The sequence below is a fragment of the Megalobrama amblycephala genome, linkage group LG9 (assembly GCF_018812025.1).
Source record: "Megalobrama amblycephala isolate DHTTF-2021 linkage group LG9, ASM1881202v1, whole genome shotgun sequence".
Taxonomy (NCBI): domain Eukaryota; kingdom Metazoa; phylum Chordata; class Actinopteri; order Cypriniformes; family Xenocyprididae; genus Megalobrama; species Megalobrama amblycephala.
The window spans coordinates 8500400-8515023 of NC_063052.1; the positions used below are offsets into that span (position 1 = coordinate 8500400).

A 14624-nucleotide genomic window follows, 5' to 3' on the forward strand; every position below is an offset into this window, starting at 1 on the left:
AGCTCCTGCTGTGTCTGTCTGGACGAGAGGCTGCAGATATAAAAAGTAAAATCTAAGTATAACAGTGACAGAGGTTTCACATCACTATAAAGGCAAGATTTTAATATTTGCTATAATTTGTATCTTTACACTTTCAAGAATTACTTTTAAACACATTTAAAAAATCCAGTAACATTTTACAGTAAGGTGTCATGTTAACATTATATTACATAACATGAACTAAAAATGAGCAATACATTTGCTGCAGTATTTATTAATCTTTTCCTTAATTTAGTTAATAAAACTCCAGCTGTTCATTGTTTTTTCATGTTAGTTCACTAAACTAATGTTAACAAGATTTTAATAATGTATTCGTAAATGTTGAAAATAACAATAACAAAGATGGTCCCACTTTATATTAAGTGGCCTTAACTACTATGTACTTACATCAAAAAATAAGTACAATGTACTTATTGGGTTCATAATGAATTGCAAAACACATTTGCAGCTATTGAGGTGGGATATGGGTAAGGTTAGGGACAGCTTTGGTGGTATGGGTAGGTTTAAGGGTAGGGGTAAGGGTTAAGGGATGGGTCAACAGTGTAATTATAAATGTAATTACAGAAATTAATTACAGATGTAATTACATGCAGGTGTTTTTAAAATATAAGTACAATGTAAAAACATGTATGTACACAATAAGTGCATTGTATCAAATGATTAATTTAAATGTAAGTACATAGTAGTTAATGCCACTTAATATAAAGTGGGTACACAAAGATTAATAAATGCTAAAGAAGAGTTGTTCATTCTTAGTTCATGCTAACTAAAGTAGTTAACTAATGAACCTTATTGTAAAGCGTTACCAAAACTCTACTGCAGTCTGTGGAAAACGTACATCCTTTCACGAACGTTAGATGAGGCAGACCAGAATAACTTTCTACGATGGAAAACGACCGTATCTTTTGCAATGAAAACAGATCTTGCATTCGTCGCCGACTGCTTTTAGTGTGTATTAATGTATATTAACATCATCTTGCAGAATCTGCACCTTAACACTTTCATTTTTAGTCTTTGTAAATGTCGCCAATTCTGCATTTGAATGAGAATGCTCGACTTGCTCTGGTTTGCGCACTGTCCCGAGCAGCAAACAGGTAATGAAATTGCAAAATAGCAGTTGATCAACATGGGGGCCAGGCATTGGAAAATCTATTAAATTGCTGCCACCCTCATTTCTCCAACCAGCTTATCCAAAAAAATTGACTGCAAGGTCTTTTGAACCCATAACCTTGGCATTACTACCAGTATATAATTGTAAATAGTCTGGATAGAAAAATAAATAGGTTTCCCCAAAGAAAATTGTTTTGGTGTTTTGGAAAATTGTTTTCTTTTAGTAAAAGCTAGACAAATTTGGTAGGTGCCAACATGGACTGGTTGAGTAACATGCTCTCAGTCAAGACTAATCATGGTTTCCTCTGACCACAGTATTTTGAGCAGGAAATTATTGGCTACCGAGAGCGTTTTAAGGATATTTTTGGTACTTTGTACAATACATTTTGGAACCATGTTGGGATACAATTTGATGGATAATGTAACATCTGTGTCCTGAAGCGACTGCTGCTGTACTATGTCCACGGTTTTGTCCAACTTTTGGCAAGTTCACTCTCACCTGCAGAGTATATCCAGGGTCACACTGAAAGGACACCACATTGTTCATCTGTAGTCTCTCGCCCACTTTGAAGCCATTCATGGGTATAACCGGTTCAGGACAGCTAGTGAGAGACACAGCTGTAATAGAAAACAAGACAATAGGACAAATAAAGAGAGGCGTTAAGCTGAATGCAAAAGCTAGTTGAGTTTTTAGAGATGTGTGTGTAGTCCAGATGCACAGGACTCGCAACAGATGTCCTACTCTTGTACTCCAGACGGAAACCGGCTGCAGAGACGCTGATGTCTGAGAAGAAGTGCAGGTAGAGCTGGTTGGAGGTGCTGTTTAGGAGGGCTGGGACTGTTGTACCTGAAGAATAAAGAATCCATTAGCATATTGTGATTATGTAGTTGAATCAGTGTGTCCTTGACATCTTTTTGATAGTTGCTTATGTACACTTCACAATGCTACTTCACAAAACATATTAAAATAGTATTCTTTAATTGAAATAAAGCTGAAATAAAAGAATAACAATACTACTAATAATGACATGATAAGCTTGAAAAGAAAAACTGAAATAAAAATGCATTAAATCAAATAACTAATAAAAATGACATGACAAAAATATATAAAAGCAAATAAATTAAATAACATTTTTTAAATAAAACATTATGATGAAATCCAAAACAACTGTCTGAATATCAAGTTTTATAACTTCACATTTACACTGTGTTCTCAACTACTGCATACAAGCCAAGTGAAATACCATAAAAATATTCTTTGTTGTTTTTCTTCCAAGTATTCATTTCTAAAAGCCCAACGCAGATGAGAATCGTTATGCATTCATTTGTCTGGAATTTATACAACTGTTTTAGTCATATGGCTCAGTGTTTGTGGATCTGATTGACTCATTTGTCTTCACTCTGTACTTCGTTATTCATTTTAGGATGCATCTTTCATTTATCTCTCTCTAGGGCACTTGTAACATTTGTGCCTGGTCTTTGTGCCAATAAAAGGGAAAATTCAGCCTTCCCTACTCTGCAAGTAGCTTCTGTTTCCCATAATGCAACATAAATGCACACTAGCAACAATAAAGAATCGCTTTTATGATCTATAAACCATTTCAAAAATGCAGTGACTCTTCTATACTTCATATTGGAGTCTAAAAATTGTTGCAAAACTACATTTCTTTACAAAGACAAAACTGCATTTCTCTCAGCCACGCATCCACAGAGGAATCTTCCAAGCATTCAAAGCAACAACAACAAGATTACTGTGACAATGTGTGTTTATGTAATGAACTGAGAAGTATTACACAGCCCACCTGAGAAGCTCCCTAGCATGGTGTCAGTGTTGTCACCTCCGTCAAACACCTCGAGAGAGTCCCAGTTCTGCTCTGTCACAAAGCTAATCACCTGGATCTGAGAGAAAGGAACAGAACAAATGAAATAATACAGCGGCTTCCTTCTTTGTGAGTATCAGTGGATTGTGCTGACAAATATTACAGGCACTTGGCTATCAGGCATGATATGCTTTAAAGTTCTGGTCTTGAAAAGTTACAAGAATATGCCAAATAAAGATATCTTAATTTGATGTTATATATAACATTTCAAATGTCATCTTCAAAAATGAGAAGCATTCTTCTGCATTTGTTGCATAAGCCATTCACACAGTTTTTCCAATGCTCAGCCCTGTAAATATTTTGGTAGACATTTATTTTTCCACCCCAGCCTCAAACAAGTCTAGAAATTGGCTGGTCACAGTGGTATGACTGTGGCTATCGCTGGAAGATTGTCACATTTGATAGCCTTGCTGTCAAATGGCACATTTATTTGTGCTTGCTTCACTCAGTGAATTGGAAATTTCATGAGGGAGGGGGTTAGTTCAATATCCAGGCCTTCATGAGTGCTCTGTCTGACACAAAATGAAAACACACCATCAATCCACCTTAAAGAATCAGTTAAGAGATCTTCTACACTTATTTCCCAAACCTAAAGATAAATGTAGTGTACACAGGTAAAAGACCTGAAACGAAATTGTTCAGTGATGATATTTGCTCCTTTTTAGCATATTTGTAGACTTTTGACAACATTCAATGTGCAAGCATTTTATCTGAAATTGCATAAAATGGTGATTTTTTTTCTTTTTCAATCAGAGGAGCCATCATTTCAAGCACTGTAGACAAGCACTTCATTATCAAAAAGAAGTAAATTACAGCAAAAATCTTGTTTAGAAATAATCAAGGCATGTTTTCCACACTGTTCACTAAAACTCAAAGAATTTTAAAATCATTTTCATTTATGTGCATCAATTTAGCAATGCATAGTAATAAACAGCAATATTTACTGTTTACATAAATTTTAAATGCGAATATTCAATACATATTGCCAAGCCTTACAACAGAGTAGAAGATAATATGCACAATAAGTTGTATAGGAATGTCTCTTAAATCTCTTCATCTGAACCTCTTTCCTTTCATACCACTGCCCATTTATATCACGTCTCTCTTACTTTTAGGGATGCTGTAATCATTTCTGTATGGTTCCAATTCTCCTATAGCGAGAAGTTTATGAATTGGGTTAAAGGCAATTAAGTAAGCGCTCCTGAACTCCTTCCATGATTCAGAGCTATATTTGATTACATTTGTATCCAACAGGGTGAGGCAAGTCTGGAGAAGCAGATGCAGATGATACTTGAAGAAAAAACAATCACTTGCATCCAATCGACACCACTCATCTTGCCTACTTTCACCATTTAAAGCTGCATTTAAAATGTTGTTACTCATAAGACTGACTTTTAATCATGTTTGGGTTTATACTTTATTTTAGGGGTGTAACTATACATAGTAACACTACACATAATTAAAGCTGCAGTCCGTAACTTTTTTGGGTTAAAAATGACCAAAAATAAATTTTTGACCAAGTACATAACCAGCCAGTGTTCAAAACTATCCCCTTACCTTAGCCTGATTCACAACGGTAAGCTTGTAATAATGTTTTTTAATATGAGTGGTACAGGTAGGTTTCGGCGGGAAATACGAGTTTGCCTTTGCATCATTACGTTACGTCTGTATACATAAAGAAGGAGTCCTGGATGCTGCAGGTGACGGATCATTTATAGCCTCACAGCAGCTGGAATAATTAAACTTGTCATTTCGATGGTGGATTGTAATCCAGAAAGTTTCAAACGACAATCATAATTGACAACTGGAGATTCACCCGAAGTCAAAAGCAAAAGACTTCGGACGTTAATACACACTAAATACATGTAGTCACGCAACGCTGATGTTGTTAACATTAGCAATTTGATAACAAAGTATAACAATAATAATAACTCACATGGTTTGATTTGATATGAGCTAAGCGATCATCAGATTATTCACCATTGGCAGCGCAATTTATTGTAATGCTTTTTTCTTTCTCAGGTGGTCAGAACAAAATTGGCAGACATGTTACTTGTTCAGATGACGTTTTCCGGTGAAAATTCTTATTTTGGTCAGGGTCATATTTTCAAGACTACAATCTGTGATTGCGAAGTACAATATCCACCGGTGCAGTGACTGACAGCCACACATTCTCCTCAAAACATTAGATTAATCCGTGCTGTAGTGCCGTGCCAAGCCCCAACCCACGCAAATAATAATTCCGCAAATAACCGCAATTGCAGGTTTCAAACAGAGATGGCTGTTAGGGACTTAGGGACTGCAGCTTTAAGTACTGAGTAATAATAATGAACTACATGTACTTACTATAGGGTTAGGGTTAGGATTAAGGGGTGGTTTAGGGTTAGTGCATGCAATTATGCACAATTTATTGTAATTACTATAGTAACTACATGTAACAGGACACTAAAATAAACTGTTGCCTATGTTTGTTATAGGTACAGTATGTGCAATACTACATACATATGTTTCGATAGTATATGATGAACAGCATGGGCCCTATTTTAACGATCTAAATGCAAAATGTAAAGCGCACGGCGCAGGTGCACTCAGGGCGTGTCCAACTCCACTTTTGCTATTTTAACGACGGAAAAATGGTCCGTGCGCCGGGGCGCATTTTTGAAATGGGTTGTACCTATTCTCTTAATGAGTAATGGGCGTAACGTTCAATAAACCAATCAGAGTGTCATCTCCCATTCCCTTTAAGAGCGAGATGCGCTCGCGCCACGGCGGATTGCTATTTACATGGCGGAATTTGTTGGCGGAAAAGCTGAACGCTTTTCAAGCGAAGAAACCGATCTGCTCGTGCGCGAAGTTAAAGTCAGTTAATATATATGTGTGTGTATTGGCACGATTGTTCAATTAATTAGCCAATTTCGTTCATCATTATAAGTAGTAATAGGCTGAATTGAAAATAGGTAGCCTAATTCTAATACACGCAATGACTATTCATCATTACATTTTTATATTTATGTAGCCTACACAATAATATTCTTTTACACTGTAATCCTTTTGTTTTTAATATTTGGCATGTTTGTGTGATGCGCATCCCTGTGTATAATAAGCAAAGTCAACGCGCACTGCGTGCCCAGAGGCGCAGTTTCTACCAACACGCTCTAACAAAAAAATATTGCGCCATTGACTTTCGTTTTTAGACCAGGTTTGAGTTTATCTATGGCGCAGTCTATTTTCAGCTCCTTAAAATAGCAATGCGCCTGAACACACCTCTTTTTTAGACCAGCACGCCCATGGGCGCACTAACTGGCGCAAATGCATTTACTAATTTAAGGACGTGGCGCTGAACGGGAAAACGCGAACGGCGCCGGACGCAAACTAGCAACACACTTGCGCTGCGCCTTGCGTCGCATTGCGCCGGGTGTATTATAGGGCCCTATATGTACCTCACCAAGGCTCCATTAATAGATTTTAAATTGTAATTTATTCCTGTGATGGCAAAGCTGAATTTTCAGCATCATCACTTCTGTCTTCAGTGTCACATGATCCTTCAGAAATCATTATAGTATGCTGATTTGGTGCTCAAGAAATTATAAAAAATTGAAACAAAAACCAAAACAAACAAAAAACTGTACCATTCAAAACTTTAGGGAAAATAAGACACACACACACACACACACACACACACACACACACACACACACACACACACACACACACACACACACACACACACACACACACACACACACAAAAAAGTCATTTTATTCAGCAAGGATAGATTAAACTTTTAAACTGATCAAAAGTAACAGTAAAGACATATTTATATTATAATGTTACAAAACAGATCTATTTCAAATAAATGCTGTTCTTTTGAACAGCAAATGCAAAGACTGCAGGTATTCATTTTAGACCAGACATATATAATCTGGTCCTTAGAAAGACGGCCGCCTAAAGTAGGTGCCAAATAATCTCAAAAAGCTCTTTACAACCAGGTTGCGGAGAGGCCAAGAAGGTAAAGCTGAATAGAGTTATGAAGTATGACTGGAGGAAATGATGGCTGTAAAGATACTGTTCAAATTCTGACGATTATTACTGCCTTCTCCCTTAAAATCTAAACTTTTATGGTCTGCACTGAAATGAAAAATTGATACGGTTAAAAAAGTAACAGAGCTGAAGCATTGCAGACTTGTTAAACGTTCTTCCGTGACCACATTTAAAAGTGTCGCACTGCACTGGAAGTGATAACGGCATTATCCAACTGAATTTACCCCTGAAAAATTCAGGCAGTGCTAGAAAAACCACAGAAACAGAGATAAGTGTGTTGACTCGTTGCATATTTTGATACTGTCTCTCACCACATATTTTCTCGCACAAGCCCTGTGCTCTCAAAACAGAGACTTCTTTCAAAAACATTCAAAGATCTTACTGACCCCAAATTTTTGAACGCTAGAGTATAAAATGGTTGTTATACTTAAACTTTACAGCTTGCACATGGCCTCAGACAAAAAACATGTGATGATGCTTTGTGTTCATAATGGCCTTATAAAAGGGGATAACATGGCATGCACAAAGATAACATGTTGTTACTAGAAAAGCATACCTGGATTCCCATTCCTTCTGGCACGGTGATCTTCCATACGCAGCTCAGGCTGTTTAGGTAGGGCTCGGGATAGCCGGGGGACAGAATAGTGCCTATCCGTTGGGTTAGATTCCCTCCACATGGCACTGCAGCACAGTCAAAAGGAGAAAACGATGAAAGAGCAGGTATAGAAGGCGAAACACGTGAAACCGCCTACAGTATCGAAGGGTTTTTGTAATCTTCCAGGACACCACCTTCCTCCTCGTGCAGCTCCTGTGGTCAAGCATCTGGTAGCTGCAGTGAAGCGCACAGGTAAACAGCTGCACATGAGTGTGGATACCTGAGTGTACCTGCGGCAACATCTGCCAAGTGTGCGCATTTGTGAATGTGTGACACGCCGGAGGCCATGACTGCTGGCCCACAGCTGTGTGCCGTTGCTTGTTAGGCACAGGGAGAGTTTGCTGGCGACAGCTCTCTCTCAAGAGGAGCAGGAGTAGGAGTCTGTTTGCTCAGTTTCTCCACCAGGACAGCCACCAGAGCTGTGATGTGAATCTAACTGTGCTCATCCAAGCACATGCACTGAGGAGGTTGGGACACAAGTAAACATGCGACACTTAAGCAACTTGAGCAAGATCCTCTAAGTGAAAAATTCAAATATTATTATTCTTTTTTTTTTTACAAACTGACAAATCTATATTGCTCCCATTATATTCAATGGAAATGTTTACTCTGGAAGTACCAAATGGGGAGCTGTGGCTTCAGTTGACGGATACCGTTTCTATTTTTATTAGATTTTCTTTTATCAATTTATAGTCATTTTTTAATACTTTGCCCATCTGACTAAATACTTTTTTTATATATATATTTCTATGAACATTATGTGCGAATTTGTTGCAATTAAAGTCCTTGTATTTGAACTGTATTAATTTATTAATAAATTATAATAAATACATTTATTTAAATTAATAAAATACAAAATAAATTATTTATTTAAATACTGACATTTGAAATATATGACATATGAAAGCCAGTTATTTCTGGTGTCCTAATAAGACTGAAATCTCTAAGGAATACAGTCTAAGTGGAATAAGAATGGAATAAGCACTAAATGGAATAAGCATGAGTACAAGTAATTCCAAAAAGGTCAGTACATGTATCAAACTGTTCAACTGTGCCAATAACAGAATATAGTTAAAATTCATGGTTGTAAAAACATCTGCATATGTATCCCAATGTGGCCCCCAGGTAATTTGAATTTAAGACTCCTGGTCATCAACATGTGGCTCTTGTTAGAATGATGATAGTGAAAGTTGAGAGAGATGTGAGGTCTGCAAAAAATCTCTAGAAATGTATGATATCGCTCTCACCAATGCAGCTGGGCATGCTGCCATTCCACTGGGCCAAAGCGTTGGGTACAGTCAGGCACTCGATGGCACTGGGCCCCTCCAGGACGTATCCTGCATTGCATTCGAAACTCACCACGGCTCCCACTGCAAAGTTGTTCCCCGTGCGTCTGCCATGTCTGGGCTCTGGGACTGAGCTGCACTGAGTCGCACTGGTCCTCGGGACAGCTAAATCAAATAAATGCGATATTGTTAGAAGAATTTGTACAAAAAAAGGACCTTCAGGATGTTGTGGCACCTGCCAAGTGAGAAATGGTTTGCAATGTATTATACATGCAGTCTTGCACCAGATTGTTAGTGAAACTGGCACTTTAAAGTTTGAACCACAGTGCATACAGCTGGTTGGGATGCCCCAGAACACCAGTACTTTTAATACTTTTATAAGATGCTGTACTTTTCCATTAAAGACACAGCAGGAAATGAACAGGCGTATGACTGTAGACCACAGGGGAGGCAAGATGACACAATAATGCTGCTTTAGCTCCTAAAAACCACACTATCTATTATAGAGAAAGATGTGGGCTGTTAAAGCACATTTTAACAGGAGGCCCCATGGCTGCCAAAGAGGTACAGCACATTACAGCATCGTATATATAATGTGTGTAAGTGTGTGTCTGAGAAAGACAGAAAGACCATGGGCGCATTGTTTAAATAATTAAGCACCTAATTCAGACGACAGTGCCTCTCTCAGTCAAAACTGACTGCATAACACAACCATAAGTTATGATTAGAACATCCCACACAAAACATTTGAGCAGTTAATTGCAGGCTTGGGCACAATTCAGAATGTAATATTTGGTTCCCTTTTCAATTCATGATTGAGAATTTCAGGATGTTGAATCAGTGCTGTTAACTAAAACTAAAACAATTAAAAAAACATTTATGTAATTGACATAAAATGAACATTAGAATAGAATATTAAAAATGTATTATTTCAGTTTCAATGCAACAATTATAATCTTTATTTAGTTTAAGTACTGAAATTCCTACAACTAAAAATGAATAAACTACACACGCGCACACACACACACATTTTATATATACATACATAAAGTCGCTGCTGGGATTTTAATGGGCAAATACTTAAGAGTCTATGGATAGAACATTATTACAGTGATTATTATGTTTCTAGCATGTTAAATGTTTGGCAACAGTTCTTTTAACCCTAAAAGATGGACTGTGTAGCTTTTCATTTCTTAAACAACCATGTAGGAAGAAGTATCATGGCCATATTCCAGGATGACAATGTCAAGATTCATCAAGCTCAAATTGTGAAAGAATGTTTGGGAGGGAGCATGAAGAATCAATCACGCATGAATTGGCACCTCTGAGTCCTGACCTTAATTTTATTGGGATATGCTGGATGAGACTTTTCAGAGTGCTCACCTCTTGCATTGTCAATACAAGATCTTGACCAAAAATTGATCCAAAAATTGGAAATCAATGCTTCTGGGTTCTACGTCAGAACTCAGGCTCATTATTGGCCAGATCCTGCGTTAGCAGCACCGAGGTGCTCACATGTACAGCGTCGGCCAATACTGAACCGGCATTCTGACGTAGAACCCGGAAGCGCTGCACTGTGTTTACACCATGAACAACATAGAAGACTGACAGGGAAGAGAAGAAATTGTTGAATAAAGTCGTTATTTTTGTTTTGTTTTTGCACACAAGAAGTATTCTCGTCACTTCATAACATTAAGGTTGAAGCACTGTAGTCACATGGACTATTTTAACAATGTCTTTACTACATTTCTAGGCCTTGAAATTGGTTATGACTTTGCTGTCTACAGGGAGGTCAGAAAGGATTTCATCAGAAATACCTTAATTTGTGTTCCGAAGATGAACGAAGGTCTTACGGGTTTGGAATGACATGAGGGTAAGTAATTTCTAATGACAGAAATTTCATTTTTGGATGAACTAACCGTTTAATAGAAAATGAAAAGTGCATTTGTGATACAGAAAGAGAAATTGAAGCTCTCAGCCTTACCTTGGTAGACCAGATGGAAACCTCTTGAGCTTGACTGACCCTTAGAAGAGAACCGGATAAGGATCTGGTTGGAGGTGGCTAGAGGCAAAGATTCACCTGAAAGTACAAACAAGGTGTCATGACATTTGGTGACATTCTAAAACCAATGACATTTGATGTTATTGACCTGTGCCACAGATGCCATATTTGTTTGAGAGCAGTAGTGGAGGTGATGATTACGAATGAATAATGATTCTTGGTGCGTTCATCACACAAAGCTATCAAATGACCTCAGAAGACCTGGTATACAGTTCATGAGCTGTATAGATGTGGGCCCTCTGAACTACTGCTTTACAGAATATATCTTTCAAAAGTCTCTTTGGCTACATACACACTATAAAGTTTCAGGAGTCAAAACTGCATTTAAATAAGGGAGTGGATCCCCTAAATTATCGTTCCATAGCAACCATTGCAACATTCTGGCGTCTTGTGTGTTTGGTATCCACTTTTTTTGACCAAATTAATATTACAGCGAAAAAATACTCATTCTGCAAATTCAACTAAAGCCCCGCCGACAGAGGCACAGTGTTTTGTTTGTAAGGCTTCTTTACAGAGCGTGATCTTGCAGTGTTGCCATTTGCACTTATTGGACTTGTTGTTTGAGCTTGGCTCTTAAAGAAGATAAAGTTTATGGAGCTATTAAAGCATGTAGATGAGGGCTGTGATATTTTGGTCTTATTTTCAATATAAAACATTTGATTTTATTTTGGTTTATTATGGACTTGTTCTTTTTCAAGATCTGGCAACACGAATAAGGCTTGTACTTCTTTCCCTGTTATTTTTTGCAAAGAGCACATACAGAAGAGAAACGCATCCCTGATGCGCATTTAAATATGTCATTAACAACTGTTTTTTTCAGTTCGGTTCCATACCCACTGTGTAGAATTTTTATAATTGCAGTTGTCACCTGCATTTTTCAGGAGGTAATTCGGTTGCAGAATGCGGTTGTCACTCTCGTAAATTACTGAACCATTTGTATACAGAACTGGACTAAGCACTAAAAAGTGAACTGACAACCAATTTTAACTGCGGTATGTACGTGGCCTTTAAAAATTCTAATAACTAACAGCATTCATGTTTGGAAAAACATGAGGGTAAGTAAATAATGACAGCATTTTCATTTGTGGTGAACTTTATGGAGATGCAATTGCCATAACACTGACATTAAACATACTTGTACTTGTCTGTCCAGTATTAGCATCATTTTGGAATTATTTTATTTTCACATTTTGCATGTTTCCAAGCCCAGGTCTATTAATAATCCACATTTCAAAATGCATCCCTCTCTGCATCACTCATTAATTGCGTATATGTGCTTTCTGTGCCGAGGTGCGGGGGCTGAGGTTTTGAATCTACCCACAGTTCCCCGAGGCCCAGTCAAGCTCCACAGGGGTTTGTAGAGAGCAGGTTCGGTGTTGACAAATTCGTGCAGTGGCCAGAGAAGATGAAACCGCACAACACTCTCGCCCATGTTGGGATCGACCAATGCTCATGCTCATGCCTTTGGCATGCTGGGATGTTATTAGAACAAGCCTCCGTGGGCAGCCGACAGAGTGACAGCTACAGTAATAATCCGGTGGAGGCAGAGGTGTGGGGATACCCTGACCGCTGATTTATTCGCACCTGCTGTTTGTTCCGAAGGCCACATTATTCTGCAATGCTGCTCGGAAACTGTTAAGCCTGTGTCGCACCACAACGTCAGTTGTGGGAAACCTGGATGGTGACCACAGATTCACCTCGACAGGGAGGATGCGTTATGCAACATTCAAGGTTGTTGTGGAGTGGACTGACGTGGCCTGACACCATCCTGTCAGGATTCCAGAAGACTGAGGGTCATAACGTCAAATCTGATGACTCAACAGAGGTGGACTTGCCAGTTTGCTTACCTTCAAAGTTGCCTGAGCTCTTTATAGAGTTAGTTCACCCAAAAATCAAAATTCTGCCATCATTTAATCAAGTGGTTCCAAACCTGTATGCATTTCTTTGTTCTGCTGTACAAAGGAAGATATTTGGAAGAATGTTTGTAATGAAGCAGATCTCGACCCCATTGACAACCATTTTTTTCCTATAATGGTAGTCAATGGGGGGGTCGAAATCTACTTGGTTACAAACATTATTCCAGATATCTTCCTTTGTGTACAGAAGAACAAAGAAATGTATAGAGCTTTAGAACAACTTGAGGATGAGTAAAGGCTCCAGTATACTTCGAACGAACTTCTTTTTCGTTCTTCGTTTAGGAGTAAAACGAAGTTCGAAATGCATGACCAGCGATATACTGTAAACGAACATCTGACACCGCCCACACTGCTGAGATCGACGGTTAGATGAATATGTAAATATGTGCCGTGCACTTTCTTCTCAGTAACAAAATAAACACAACAAAAATGAGAAAACAGTAAGCATTTATTATAGAAAGCATAAGAAAAGCGTCTAATCATAACAGCATGGGAATGTTAGCACGAGCTCTGCAAATCAGCACTCCAGTCACGTCACGTCTTCATACATCACTTTATTCAATGGATTGCTTAAAATCAAGCAGTTTTACAGTATCAAACATGAAAAACAGTGTTAGTGCTTAATTTTTTTACAAGCACAACTTCATTTTGTACTATAAAGCGGCTATCCAGTGTGTTCATGTTTTCACCCGCGGAGCTCTTACCTCAACAAAACTCAACAGATCAAATGAGTCAGAGACGCGGTCCACGCGAGTGAAGGCGGAGCCTCAGCGCACACCTCCTATTACGTCATCGTCACCGACCAATGGTAGGTCGAAGGTGTTTTGCAGCTGGAACAAACTTTTCCTGAAAGTTCGCTTTGGCAAGCCGTTTCGAACTTCCAAAAAGAACACAAAACGAACTTCGTTTTGGCCTGATTTTGTTCGAAATGACGTTCTTCGATTTCGTTTGAAGTATACTGGGGCCTTAAATGGTGACAGAATTTTTATTTTTGGGTGAACTAACCCTTTAACAGAGATGTGGAGGAGGAAGAAATCAAGGAATTTTAAATGCTCAAATGCTTACATTGTTTAAAATTAATACCAGCAGCATAATTTCTGTTTTATTTTCAACTTAGGCCTACCATTTTTCTTGTTTTGTCCCCATTGAAAATGAAGGATTAGTTGTGGAGTGATGGGAAACAAACAAACAAACAAACAAAAAATCATACATTTAGTTAAGTTTAAGCTCTAAGTTTGCAAATGGTGCAATTGTGAGATATAAAGTTGTAACTGTCTTTTTACTTAGGCGGAAACAGACTTCCATGGTAATTTGGGTGGCAAAATAAATACACTGTTTTTGTGCAAGACTTTTTTTGGTGTCAAGAATCCTTGTCTATTGTTTAAAATAAGTTTCCAACAGTTAATTCACACAGGACAACTTCTCTTGAAACTTGCTATTTGCTTGTGCAGATCATTCATTCCCTATGCATGATTTTCTACTAAGAAAGTTGAGAAACATCCATCAAAACTGACAACTGTGCTTACATCAGTGGTGACATACAGCAACACTTGTTTCCCTTCTCTCCGCAGCACAAAAAGATAATAGAAAATCTGCAGTTTTATGCGGCCTAGTATCAATTCTGACTATTCCCTG

At 38.1% G+C, this 14624-nt stretch overlaps 1 protein-coding gene across 5 annotated transcripts in view; it reads right to left on the reverse strand.

The window, feature by feature from the left end:
- csmd2 (CUB and Sushi multiple domains 2) overlaps window positions 1–14624 on the reverse strand; it is a 320658-nt gene that overhangs the window by 59219 nt on the left and 246815 nt on the right. For all 5 annotated transcript variants that reach the window (XR_007186350.1, XM_048201499.1, XM_048201498.1 and 2 more), the window contains 6 exons: window positions 10996–11091; window positions 8973–9176; window positions 7627–7751; window positions 2952–3048; window positions 1892–1996; window positions 1649–1767 (listed from right to left, as the gene is read on the reverse strand). Coding sequence is in view for 4 of the 5 variants with exons in the window: in XM_048201499.1 (XP_048057456.1) it covers window positions 1649–1767; window positions 1892–1996; window positions 2952–3048; window positions 7627–7751; window positions 8973–9176; window positions 10996–11091 (746 nt within the window). In the remaining variant the exon portion in view is untranslated. The remainder of the gene's footprint in view (window positions 1–1648; window positions 1768–1891; window positions 1997–2951; window positions 3049–7626; window positions 7752–8972; window positions 9177–10995; window positions 11092–14624) is intronic.